A 12,802-nucleotide genomic window follows, 5' to 3' on the forward strand; every position below is an offset into this window, starting at 1 on the left:
TTGGTTCTCCTTTCCCCCAGCTTATCACAGTCTTCCCAAAGAAAAGCCTCCCTGTGACCACGAATCGCCATAAAGGAAGGAAACCCTCCGTAAGTGAAAGCCAAGCCCTCAGCGGGGCGTGCCGGGGTGGACGCCCCCACCCACTTTTAGTGTGAGAAGGCTGGACAGCGAAGTTCAAGTGTCCACAGGAGAGGCACGGGGGTTTCCAGATCTGCTCTCTTGCATAGACGGACCGATCCCTTCTGCGCAATCGGACCCCAGGAAAGCAGCCTCCCCTTAAGGGCCTAGGAGCCCGGCACTTTGAAAGTGCCCTCCGTGCCCAGACCCGGGGAGAAGTGAGGGGTGCGAAGGCGGAGCCACTGGGCTGGAGCCACCCTCCCGAAGGTCCGGCCCTCGGCTGCGTCCCTACTACCTTAGGGAGTTGGCGCGGGGAGCGGAATCACCCTCTCAATGAAAGGCAGATGTCCCTTTAAGGTTTGCTTCGCAGCTCGTGGACTTTAGCCTAAACAAGGACCCGCGAAGCTGGCTTTATTTGTCCATGTCTCGGACAGAGCCTGGGAGGCTGCCAGTGGGATTTCAGAGCCCGAGAGTGCGAACGGCGGGGAGATGTGGCAATCCCTCTGGGATGCGAGAAGCGTGAAGCGAACTTAGAGGGGCTGGTCGAAAACACAGGAAATCGTTGTGCTGCTCCCAGGCGCCGGGGCCAACGGGGCTAGCGACTGAGACCCACGGCGGCGGGCGGAGTGGCCCAGAGCAACGCGGCTCCAGCGCGTGGTTTGGCCGAGTCCTTCCCTCCGATCCAGCGCGTCCCAGGGCGCTGCGGCCGCTCCAACTATGGCCCCCCGGCGCCGCGCCAGCCCAGGGGTCGCTGTCGCCTGCTGCTGGCTCCTCACCGGTGAGTGACCCTGCTTATCTCTGAGCATCTCCTGCGCTCGAGACTCGAGACTAGGGGCTTAAAGTGGGGAGGGAGGCATGCAGAGCTTCGGCCCGGAGGGGAGAATGGAGCGCGGATCCACTTTCCGGCGCTCCAGGTAGTCTGGGCAGGTTGGAGTACAGAAAGCAGTTTCTGCGTTTGGGTTTTGTTATGAATTACTTTTGATGTCGTTTCAAAACCTTCCACCCCAATGTCAGGCGGGAGCAGAGCTGAAAACTTTACAAGGTGGAACTGACTTTTCAAATTAAAGTTGTTTTGACAATATACGTGGTATTTTAGGACTTTGCTGATAGCTTCTACCTTCCTTTTGTTTTCTTTTCTTTTCTTTTTTTTTTTTTTTTTGAGGGCGGTAACTATCGGGCACCTGATTTATATGCAAAGTTCCTACCCTCAGGTTGCTCAAGAGTGGGTATTATTCATTTTCTTGCTGTCAAGTACTCAAGATATTTTCTGCTACAAAATGAGGAAAGGGAAGAATGCAAGGTAAAGTTGCCTCTTGTCTCGAAATGATGTTTCTGTGTTAACACCCAGGAGAAGGAACCTATTGAAATTGAGGAAGGAATAGTGAACATTTACTTTGTAAATATCACACAGCCGACTAAATTTTTAAATGCAAAATATAGTATTGTTACTTGTGCATAAATAGATATCTTTCAGGAGAGACTTAAACACAGTGGAGATGCAAAGTTACGTTCAATTTAGAAAACAGGTTGAATCATAGCATTTTCTAAGATTTTCCAAATGATTAACCCGTGGTCAGATCTTTTTTACCAGTTACTGACTGAGAGGGAAAAGTTGCAAGGGTGAAAGAAAGAGAAGGCAGATAGGGTGAAGCTTTGTGTGAAAAGGGCCAATAATCCAAACAGTGGCAACTTCTGAACCACTTTGCAGTGAATGGTTGACCTTATCAGCCACTGTCACTACCCTTTACATGTGTTTGACCTATGACTCCTCTCCAGCTCAAATTTTTTGGAGGTTGTTTGCATTTTTTTCTTGTTGTTGTGCAAAATATGAATGGTTTACTAACTACTCAAGTTGTACTTTTTTCATTTTACTAAATAAGCAGTCACTAATGCAGAAATGATCAAACGAGGTCTGCATATCCTCTAAAAAGACAAGAATGAAACTTGAAAAAACAGAAACAAATTATAATTTCTTATACATATATATATATATATATTTTAAATTCAACTACTTTATTTCCCCATGCCTAAAACAGCCACAAGTTGTATACTGTGGGTTTTCTGCAATTGTTGGGGGTAATAAACCTTGCTAAATCCAAGAAGGAACTTAAAGGAAAATAATGCATACACGTTTCTAAATTACATTTAATTCTCTTTTGTGTGTATATATGTATTATATCTATATCTATACACATATATTATTCAATCATATTGAAATTTAGAGTTTAAAGTTATTATCTCAGAATCAACAGGTTCCTTATATGTGCTATATTTATGCCCATTTCACAACACAATAAGGATCTGAAATTTGACTTCTTCCTTTCCTTTGTTGGTTACCCTGTCAGTCATCATGTTGTCAGCTTCCTAACAAACTTCTCATCAATTCATAGAGTCCACAGCTAATCTGGGGTCTTATCACCACACCCACCCTTGCACAGTACTGCAGAACTCATCATCTTGTCTTCATTCTGAACTTAACCTCTAATTCATCTTCCTAATACATAATTTTCATCATTCCTTAGTCTTTAGTCAAAAACCTTTGGTGGTTCTTTGTTGTCTTTCAGATAAAATCCAAAATTCTCAACTGACCTTTCAGGGTCTGCCCTAATCCAGCACCCTCTGTCTCCTACTTTGCCTCTATCAGTTTCCTATTGCTGTTGTAACAAATTGCCACAGATTTACGGGCTTAAAACAAGACAAATTTACTATCTTACAGTTATGTGGGTCAGAAGCCTCACTAGGCTAAAATCAAGATGCACGCAGGACTGCATTTCTTCTGGAGGCTCTAGGGGAGAATCCATTTCCATGCCTTTTCCAGATTCTAGAGGCAACCTGCATTCCTTGGCATGCAGCTCCACCTTTCATCTTCAAAGCCAGCAAAGTAGCATCTTCAAATCTTTTCCTGTGACTCCGCTTCATCATCACATCTCCTTCTCTGACTCTGACCTTATTTCCTTCCTCCTATTAAAATCCTAATTACTTTGGGCTCACCTGAATAATCCAGGATAATCTCCCCATATCAAGATTCTTAATATAATCATATCTGCTAAATCCCTTTTGCCATATAAGGTAATATATTTGCAGGTCCAGGGATTAGGAAATGAAGATATTTGAGAGACCACTGTTCTGCCTACCAAAGCCTCTGAACATAAACTGCCCATGATAGCCAGTCCCATTTCCTTATTTCCCCCTAATCCTCATGCTCATCTTACTACTGCGCACGGAATCTTGTTTTCTGCATCTAGAAGAGCACTCCACCCTTCTTTCTTACCACCCCCTGCCATCTAAACAAACTCTCCCCAGTCTTCAAAGCTGGGTTTACATCCCAACAACCACCTACCCAATAAACCGTCCCAGTAAACTTCCCATTATATTTAGAACTGCCTTGTATTAGCATTTCCCAACATTTAAAAATGATTCATCAAGAAAGATGCCCTTCTCTAAGTCCAAACAAAGTCTTTATTGTTATTTTTCTTAAGCTTTTTTTAAAAAATTAATTTATTTATTTTTGGTTGTGTTGGGTCTTTGTTGCTGTGTACGGGCTTTCTCGAGTTGCGGCGAGCGGGGGCTACTCTTCGCTGCGGTGCACAGGCTTCTCATTGCGGTGGCTTCTCTTGTCACGGAGCACGGGCTTTAGGTGTGTGGGCTTCAGTAGTTGTGGCTCATGGGCTCAGTAGTTGTGGCTCACAGGCTCTAGAGCGCAGGCTCAGTAGTTGTGGTGCATGGGCTTAGTTGCTCCACAGCATGTGGGATCCTCCTGGACCAGGGCTCGAACCCATGTTCCCTGCATTGGCAGGTGGATTATTAACCACTGCGCCACCAGGGAGGCCCTTTATTGTTATTTTATATATGTCAAAGTCCCAGCAAAAAAACTAGTGGCATATATAAAGGATTTAACTGAAGAAAATTAAATCAAGGGACTGCTGGCAGAAGCATATAAAGGAACTGACAAAAGATGGCTGGAGCACGTAGAATGAGCAATAGTAGAAAGAAAGTACCTGAAGCAACATGAGAAGAAAAGCCATTGCCGTTCCTAGGCCTGAGAAGGCAGCAGTGTCAGCTTGACTGTGAACTGTGGCTATGGGAGGGGGACCACTGGACAGGAGCTGTGGCCATATGAAGAAGAATACAGCTAGTGCCAAAGTTGAAGCATAGCAGGGAGAAAGCAGGGGAAATGAATACCCCTGCTTTTCCTTCTACCCCCTAATGCCTTGCCCGGCCATCCCAATGGCCATGTCCAAATGGCAGAATTCAAACTCCCAGGGGACAAGGGTCAAGACAAACAATAACAGAGAAAAACTAGCACAACTTATTGCTGAAAGGCACATATTTTCTGAGAATGTATTAGATAAGAGGCCCTGTGCCAAGAACTTTGCACATATTACATTTTAATCTCAAAAAAGGGAAAATTCTGGAACTATTATCCATATTTTAGAGATGAACAAACCAAAATACTAAGAGCCTAATTTGACCAAAGTCTCCCAATTAATAAACCGCAAAGCTTGTACTCAATTCAGATCTCTCATGCTCTGAAATAATATACCAGGCTGTCTAAATGTAAGTCCATTTCTCTCTTGCTCAGCCCTCTAAATGTTAAATCCAAGCATAATTGTCTAAAAGACTTTGATAAGGATCTAATTAATGGTGAAGTGAGTCTGTTATTTCCATGACTTTTAGGTATATAGTGAAATTAGATGATGTCTCTCCCTACATTAATTGTAACTCAAATAAGACTACTATCTCTGGTTATTAAGAATACAAATATAGAATTATCCCTAATTGAGTTATATATCTTTCCTCCCTAGAAACATTTTAGTTAGCCTGAAAGCAGGAGTCTTCTTTTGTGACATTTTTCACAGGCAAGATTTCCTATTCTAAAAGAAGTGAGCTAATGGCTGGATATGGAAGGAAGTCAGCCACTTACCCATAACAAAGAAATGACCTCCAATGACACACAATGGAAGACAGTGAAAATATTTAAGTCATTATGATGTCTGTAAAGGCAGCAATAAATTCATAGGAGTTTTGTTTGTTTGTTTAATAAATAGGCAGTGACAGTAGCAATAAAATATATATGCCAAACTAGTTTGCCTATTTTTCTTCCCTGCTGTCATGATGCTATTTTGATGCATGAGCTCTTGGACCACAACTTATAACTGTGGATCTTACTTCCTTAGATGGATGTTCCTCTACCTGTGTTCCAGCACCTCAACCGAACAAACTTCCCACTAGATGTAGAACTTGCTGAATTTTAATATGCCCCTTAAGTATTTTATAAAATAAAGGAGCTCATGTTTTAAATATATTCAGAAAACTAGGCATCAAAATGCTATTCTTTACCTACACTGCTCTTCTGTGGTATGAAATACAAAATAGTGTATCTGAATTCATGTTAGGAAATTGAGATGAAAGATATTTGGAACTGTTGTCACAATGCTAAAGTCAGAATACGCTGCCTATTCAGAGTGGTCTGTGCCTGGAGAATTGTATTCGCTCTCGAAGCAAGTACAGTAGAGTATCAACAGATGTAAATGAGCTGAATATATTCTCATCCTCATCATTATTGAGCTTCTTTCAGCTCCTCTATTGTGCCAGTTCCTCTGAAGTCTCCAGGCTTTTGCATAAGCAGTTACACTGCTACTGATCCTCAAGTCCCCATATGAATGTGATTTCCAAGAACCCACTGGAGTAGACTGGACCCCCTCCCCCAGAGACTTGTATGCCCTTAGCACTTTTGCTTCTATAATACACCACATATTAAAATTAAACATCTAATTGTCTGTTTTCCCAGCTCGCTGTATGCTCTGTGAGGATAGGGTCTTTGTTTATTATCTCTACCATCTTAGAATAATAGTCACTTGAAAATTTGTTATTGAACGAGTCACAAAAGACTAGACTACAGACAAACTCATAATAATACTTAAGGGGTCAGGTTGTCTCTTTTAATTATATCCCCACCTACCTATTTCCATCTACCCATATTTATATCTAACTGAATGGAAGACACCATCAATTGAATGATGCACCGTTATTTTATGTGCTATTAAGAAAGAAAAGTACTGCCAATCCAATTATAATTGCTAAATGGTTAGATGCCTCCAAGTTTCAAGAGATGTTGAAATGTGGGAAAATATACATCTGAAAATTATAATAAATAACATGCAGTATACCTACATGCAATTTTCTATCACATTTCTTTGTACTTTTAAAACATGCATCATAAGATTTCAGACACACTCCTTCTAGGTACAAAGATGTGAACATTGTCCCCCTTCTCAGTTCTCTTCCAGAGCCAAATCTGTATCTAATTCAGGGGATAATTGCTCCTCTGGCACCAGCAACCTCACCAGATTCCAAGAGCAGAGCTTCCTCTGAATACTCTCCCTTTAAAAAGGAAGTTTCAGGAGGAGAAAGGTGACAATAAAGTAATAAAAAAATGTTTCAGGTCATAGGATCAATAACGCTAGTTTTGGCAAGCTCTAACATCTCTAATATTCTATCATATTGGTGGTTAGAGCTAGGGCCATGTATATTTGAAGGGACCTAATTTTGATCTAACGTCTTCTATAACTTAAAAGGAAGATGAAAAAGTCAACTAAATCTTAAAAGGAGATTACAGTATAAGTACTGGTTAGTATTAAGAATTCATTTTATGTGCAAAAGCATTAATATTGTTTTATCCAAATGTAGAGCTCTATAAACAAATTAAATGAGAAATCTGAATTGAAAAATCATTATAATTCAAATATTAAAAGGAGTGAAGACATATGCTGTTTTCTATGAACTATCTGAGATCTGCTGAAATAAATGTAAATTCTTAAATTTAAATAGGACACTCAAATCAATCACATTAGAACCTCAGATGATTAAGATGAATGGTCTGCATATTTTATTATAAATCCTATACTATTAATACAAATTACAATGTACTTTCAAAATTTTCTTATTAACTATATACTTTTAGTTTGCCAAGTACTACAGTTTGAAAATGCATGGGTATTGACCAGTTCCTAAAATTACATATTTTATTGCAATATTTTTAATAAAATGATCTTGTACTGTATAGAGATTCATACAAACAGGAACACCCACACACACACACTTTTGTTGATAAAATTATTTATTTGGTAGGAGCTTTGTATTGTTCTGTGACGATTGGAAGTAAGTATTTTTAATCACAGGAACTTAGATAGTAAGTGAGTACAGCAAGTTCCTTATTAAAAAAAAAAAAAAAACCTTTCCCTTTTCCCTTTCACCATTTTGCCTGAATTAGCTGAATAATCCTCCCTGTTGACCACTAACTTTGCCTGTGGAGGTCACATAGGCATCTTTGTACAATCTAAGGTTAGCACATTCTCTCTAAATAAACTATTGCTATTATCACTAGATATTTATAATCAGAGTGCTGGCTAAACCAAGTATAATAAAACTGTCATTTCCAAACCAAGTATAATTTTCCAAACCAAGTATAATAAAACTAATTGTCATCATACATTATTTTTGAACATTTTAAGACCTTTTCCTCGTTAAGATGTGTTTAAAAATTAATCATTTTCTTATCTATGCATGGATTATCTCAAAAAACTGAAATAGGTTTACAGAAACTTACTTTAAGAGTAATCTTCTTTTTAAATTGTTAGTAACATTATAAAACAGAATGTGACTTCTTAATTTTAAGATATCAGTGATAGACAAATCAAAAACTCTGAATTAAAGGAGAAATAAAGCTTGTAAAGCCATGTCTTGGAAGCCTTGAATGCCAGGGAATTTGGATTTTAATTAATAGGGAATGAGAACCCCAAATAACTCAAAAGTGTAACGACTGATCTAGAAAGACTAAGTTATAACACAAAGTCTAGGAGAAAAACACCTGATCATTCAACGACAAGCTCAAGTTACTAAAAAGAAAATTCTGTTACAGACGTTTCAGATTAAATAATAATTCTGTGAAAAGTTTTGTAGTATGTTCAATCACTGAAGCACATTTATATTTAAAAAGACAGCCCAAAGCAGTGTGCCTCATAATTAAAACAAACAAACAAAAGAACCACAGAATCAACAGTCTATGGGGGTCTCCCATAGATTTTCAATGTAGAAATATGTGTGTCTTTTTCTAAAGTAGAATATTAGATCTTTCTCAAGAATTACAATGGTGACCTAGGCTGAGCAAAAGGAATATTACGTTGAAAAGAATATAAGGACTGTTTTAAAGTACTAAAAGAGCAAGGAAGGGACCTTCCTTTCAAATGCCCTAGGTTGGTTCCTAAGCTGTGAGTCTTTGTTTAACTGGCAAAGGTGAGAGTTAAGGGGAAATGCCAGTGGGTAATAGCACATAATCTTTGGGGTTGCAGAGATGATTTCAAGCATCCATAAATGTAGAATTGTGTCAGTGGAAAGAGAGAGTGTGGAATTAAGCAGGCCTGGATTTGAATGCTGGTTATGTGATCTTGAATACATTTCTTAACTTCTCTGTAATTCATTTTCTTCACCTATGTATGAGGATAACAAATATTTACCTTACAGGCAAGGCCTAGAAAAAGCATAGGAAAATACCTGGTGAATATTCAGTAAGTGATAGCTCCTCAGTAAAAACCTAATATTTATCAAGGTCCCTGTGTGCCTATCACTGTGATTCTGTGGTTTTCGATCCCTGGCAGATTTTTCAAGAGGCGGATGATTATACTTAGGTGATCAAGGAGTATCTCAAGGCATCTCCTCCTTTCCCTCTCTCCCTCTCTCTCTCTCTCTCTCTCTCTCTCTCTCTCTCTCTCTCTGTCACACACACACACACACACACACACACACACACACACACACATTCACTCTACCAGTTAAGAATTCTTCTAGCTTAACAAGCACCTTTTAAAAAGATACATGTCCTTTGGAGACACAAGCCATACTCACACTTCAGTGTGATCAGTTCCTTGCTCAGTGAAAAGCTGCTGGGTTCTCCTGGAAGTAGAAGAAGGCAGTCTGAGTTAGGAACTTTGGGAGGGCACTCAGTATGATAGGAAGGTGGGGAAGGAAGGAGGTACAGAAAGAGAAGGAGGGAGAAGAGAGGCCGCAAAATATTGGTTCTACTTTGCACTAGAGCTTTGGAGGGGACCTATGTATCCCCTGACAATCTCTGAAGAAGCTAATTGAGATTTGAGTATCAAGACTTCTGCCAACATCAGATTGCTCCCTTTCATCCCTGTCTCACCAGTTCAGGATGGTAAGCTTCCCTTTAAATGCCAAACGCAATAAGATAGGAGAATGGGGAAGATTTGTGCCCTCTTCTCTCCAACCCATCTTAACTCTCAAGAAAACTTTGGTAGGCTTTTTCTATTCACAGGTCCTTTTAAGAGGCAATCCCCACTTCCCAAACTCCCCCGCCTCTCTTTCCCCCCCAAAATGTTAAGTGACGTAAGGTTTTTCTTACCAATGAATTCTGTAGCTATTCAATCAAGGTCGGTCATAGTAAACAGTCCTTCCCCACTTCCCCAATCCTCAGCTCTCAGCTCAGCTTTGACAGTGAAGATCCCGTTCTAAACTACTGAGACCCAATTCCCCCTCCGTAAACATTTCACAGGCTACTGAGCTGCGGAAAGCTGAGTCTGCCAACCTTGGATTCTGGGATTCTCAGGACATCAGATCAAGCAACTGAGAGGTCCATCCAGGGGTAAATTCCATAGATGGTTTCTTCTTTCTCTAGGATCAATGTTCTAACATCTGGGTTAATCAGATCATGCAGACTTGGTTAATTAAGCGCGGAAAACAGCTGGGCACGTTACTCAAGGCCCAGACGCACCATGACCAGTCGTTCTTAAGAAACAGCTTCTGGACAGACCAACTCCAAAAAGCGTGTGGCGTCTGAGTGCGGATAAGGCAGGAGCAAAGCGGGCCGTGGTTTGGACCTTGGGGCCAAGTCTGCACTTTTCAGAGTTCCTTTTACTTTTCCGTAAGTTTTGAAATTGCATTTACCCGGAGGGAGAAGGTGTAGCGGGGCAACCGCACACAGCTGAAAAAATATATATATATTTGCACTCACAAACTCCCCAGATTCTTCACAAACAGGGGTGGAAGAGAAAACTTAGGACGTCCAAATTCAGCATTAATACGAAGGAGTCGCCACCAAACACTCCGTACACTTTCCTTGGGTGGTTTATTCTCCGGGAAACACCTCCCGGCTTAGTGCGCCTGCGCACGCGCAAGCTGCGGCCCCGCCTCCCCTTTGGGGACGTAAAACGTGCGCCGGGAGGCAGGACGTGGGTTGCGCATGCGCTCTCACTGCATCGGCCTCGGTCTGTACGGCCGCAGGAACCGCGGAGGAGGTGTTCGCCGGTGTCTTTTGCGCCGGTTCGACGCGGCGCGCCGCGAGACCACGAAACGGAAGGGCTAGAGTAAGTGTTCCCCCCGGCCGCTAGAGTCATATAGAAAGTGTTTGCTTCCCGCCAGGCAAGTGCCTGTAGGAACCGGACCCCGCCCCCTTCCCGGCCTAAACTTTCCCCTCCTTACCCCTTTCCTTGTGGGGATCCCCCTCGGTTCCTCTTGTTCTGGCAGTGAGCCCCTGCCAAGATCATGAAGCTCCTGAGGAAGGACATTGAGAAAGACAATGCGGGCCAGGTGACCCTGGTTCCCGAGGAACCTGAGGACATGTGGCACACCTACAATCTAGTGCAGGTGGGCGACAGCTTGCGCGCCTCCACCATCCGCAAGGTACAGACGGAGTCCTCCACGGGCAGCGTAGGGAGCAACCGGGTCCGCACTACCCTCACTCTCTGCGTGGAGGCCATCGACTTCGACTCTCAAGCCTGCCAGCTGCGGGTCAAGGGGACCAACATCCAGGAGAATGAGTATGTCAAGATGGGGGCTTACCACACCATCGAGCTGGAGCCCAACCGCCAGTTCACCCTGGCCAAGAAGCAGTGGGACAGTGTGGTTCTGGAGCGCATCGAGCAAGCCTGTGACCCAGCCTGGAGCGCCGACGTAGCGGCTGTGGTGATGCAGGAAGGCCTCGCCCATATCTGCTTAGTCACTCCCAGCATGACTCTCACTCGGGCCAAGGTGGAAGTGAACATCCCTAGGAAACGGAAAGGCAACTGCTCCCAGCACGACCGGGCCTTGGAGCGGTTCTATGAACAGGTGGTCCAGGCCATCCAGCGCCACATACACTTTGATGTTGTAAAGTGCGTCCTGGTGGCCAGCCCAGGATTTGTGAGGGAGCAGTTCTGCGACTACATGTTTCAACAAGCAGTGAAGACGGACAACAAACTGCTCCTGGAAAACCGGTCCAAATTCCTTCAGGTAAAAACAGTCTTACCCAGGGATAATTAAGAATGGGCAGAGGGGTTTGTGTAAACGACTCCTAAAGTTTTAGAACTAGGAAAAGTACAAGAGGAGGAAGGTTTAACTTGACTGGGATTGTTAAGTGAGATCATGAAATGAAAAGAGACTAGCAAATTGATATAGTAAACTTGGCTTAAATTCTTAAACATATAAAGCCTTACCAGTGCTTTTGGCTTGAGGTCATTGTGGGCTGTTTAATGGGTACTCTATGAGATTCTTTTGTCTGACTTTTATAATTGTGATTCTAGGTACATGCCTCCTCTGGACACAAGTACTCTCTGAAAGAGGCCCTTTGTGACCCTACAGTAGCTAGCCGCCTTTCAGATACTAAAGCCGCTGGGGAAGTAAAAGCCTTGGATGACTTCTATAAAATGTTACAACATGAACCTGACCGAGCTTTTTATGGACTCAAGCAGGTGGAGAAGGCCAATGAGGCCATGGCAGTTGACACGTTGCTCATCAGCGATGAGCTCTTCAGGCACCAGGATGTAGCCACACGGAGCCGGTACGTGCGGCTGGTGGACAGTGTGAAGGAGAACGCAGGCTCTGTGAGGATCTTCTCCAGTCTTCATGTGTCTGGGGAGCAGCTCAGCCAGTTGACTGGGATAGCTGCCATTCTCCGCTTCCCTGTCCCTGAACTCTCTGACCAAGAGGATGAGTCCAGTTCTGAAGAAGATTAATGATTGGAACTAATAATCGAGACAACCTGTGTCTCACTCCTTCACTGTTACATTTTCTCAGCATCCTTGTGACAGCTGCAAAAGTGGCACTTTGTGATTCTTACAGGGGTTTCTCATGTATTTGGTCACACTAGGTGATTTGTGGTTGGCAGGACATGTATTCAAATTGAACAATAAAAGGAAATAATCTCCATGTATTACCATCTTTATTAATTGGGATCATTTTATTTCATAATTATGAGTTATTTGCAGTACTTAGAAACATTTTGTGTATTAAAAACGAATGCCTGTATATTCTTTGGAATAGACTGTAAAATCCCATACTGCATGCTTTGAGGTAGTTTTCCTTAGGAAAAGCTTTTTAATATCTCATCTTCAGTTTACATTGTTTATTTTAATTCGGCATGGTGTTCTTACACTGGTTTTCTTAATGATCCTTTTCTCCCCATTTCCCCCACATTCCATTTTTTTTTAATTTTTAAATTTATTTGCTATTTTAAATGATGGCTAAATAATTAGAAGACTTTTCTTGAGGACAACTTTAAAATGTGTTTTTCTTAAGAGACTTGTTAAACTAATCATGTTAAAAGTAATAAGGTGGGGGGTTTTTTGCTTTAGAACTAATCATAATTGCTTCAGAGGAGCACTTAATTAGTTATCTTTAGGTCATAGAGCTT

General features: G+C 42.1%; 2 protein-coding genes and 1 long non-coding RNA gene across 4 annotated transcripts in view; 2 read left to right on the forward strand and 1 right to left on the reverse strand.

Annotated features, from left to right (window-relative positions):
* Positions 1–760: 760 nt before the first annotated feature.
* Positions 761–12,802, forward strand: part of ITGA1 (integrin subunit alpha 1) — a 166,781-nt gene continuing 154,739 nt past the window's right edge. The window contains exon 1 of the mRNA XM_007195573.3: positions 761–895. Coding sequence (XP_007195635.2) covers positions 835–895 — 61 coding nt within the window. The 5' untranslated portion in view covers positions 761–834. The remainder of the gene's footprint in view (positions 896–12,802) is intronic.
* LOC130707342 (uncharacterized) lies at positions 3,556–10,268 on the reverse strand. 2 transcript variants are annotated; one of them, XR_009007240.1, is made up of 4 exons: positions 10,148–10,268; positions 9,022–9,069; positions 4,116–4,223; positions 3,556–3,901 (listed from the first exon to the last, which is right to left on the reverse strand). It is a non-coding gene; the product is annotated as an uncharacterized LOC130707342 (long non-coding RNA). The 2 variants fall into 2 exon arrangements; XR_009007241.1 differs by lacking the exon at positions 4,116–4,223 and having other exon boundaries at positions 3,563–3,901.
* Positions 10,678–12,343, forward strand: PELO (pelota mRNA surveillance and ribosome rescue factor). Its single transcript, XM_007195571.3, has 2 exons — positions 10,678–11,403; positions 11,694–12,343. Exons 1-2 carry the CDS (start codon positions 10,678–10,680, stop codon positions 12,123–12,125), a joined length of 1,158 nt encoding a protein of 385 aa, XP_007195633.2. The 3' UTR covers positions 12,126–12,343.

The sequence above is a fragment of the Balaenoptera acutorostrata genome, chromosome 2, assembly GCF_949987535.1.
Source record: "Balaenoptera acutorostrata chromosome 2, mBalAcu1.1, whole genome shotgun sequence".
NCBI classification, from domain to species: domain Eukaryota; kingdom Metazoa; phylum Chordata; class Mammalia; order Artiodactyla; family Balaenopteridae; genus Balaenoptera; species Balaenoptera acutorostrata.

Coding starts and splice junctions, on each gene's coding strand:
- PELO (XM_007195571.3), top strand. CDS start 10,678: ATGAAGCTCCTGAGGAAGGACATTGAGAAAGACAATGCGGGCCAGGTG. Junction 11,404..11,693: donor ACCGGTCCAAATTCCTTCAG/GTAAAAACAGTC, acceptor TTGTGATTCTAG/GTACATGCCTCCTCTGGACA.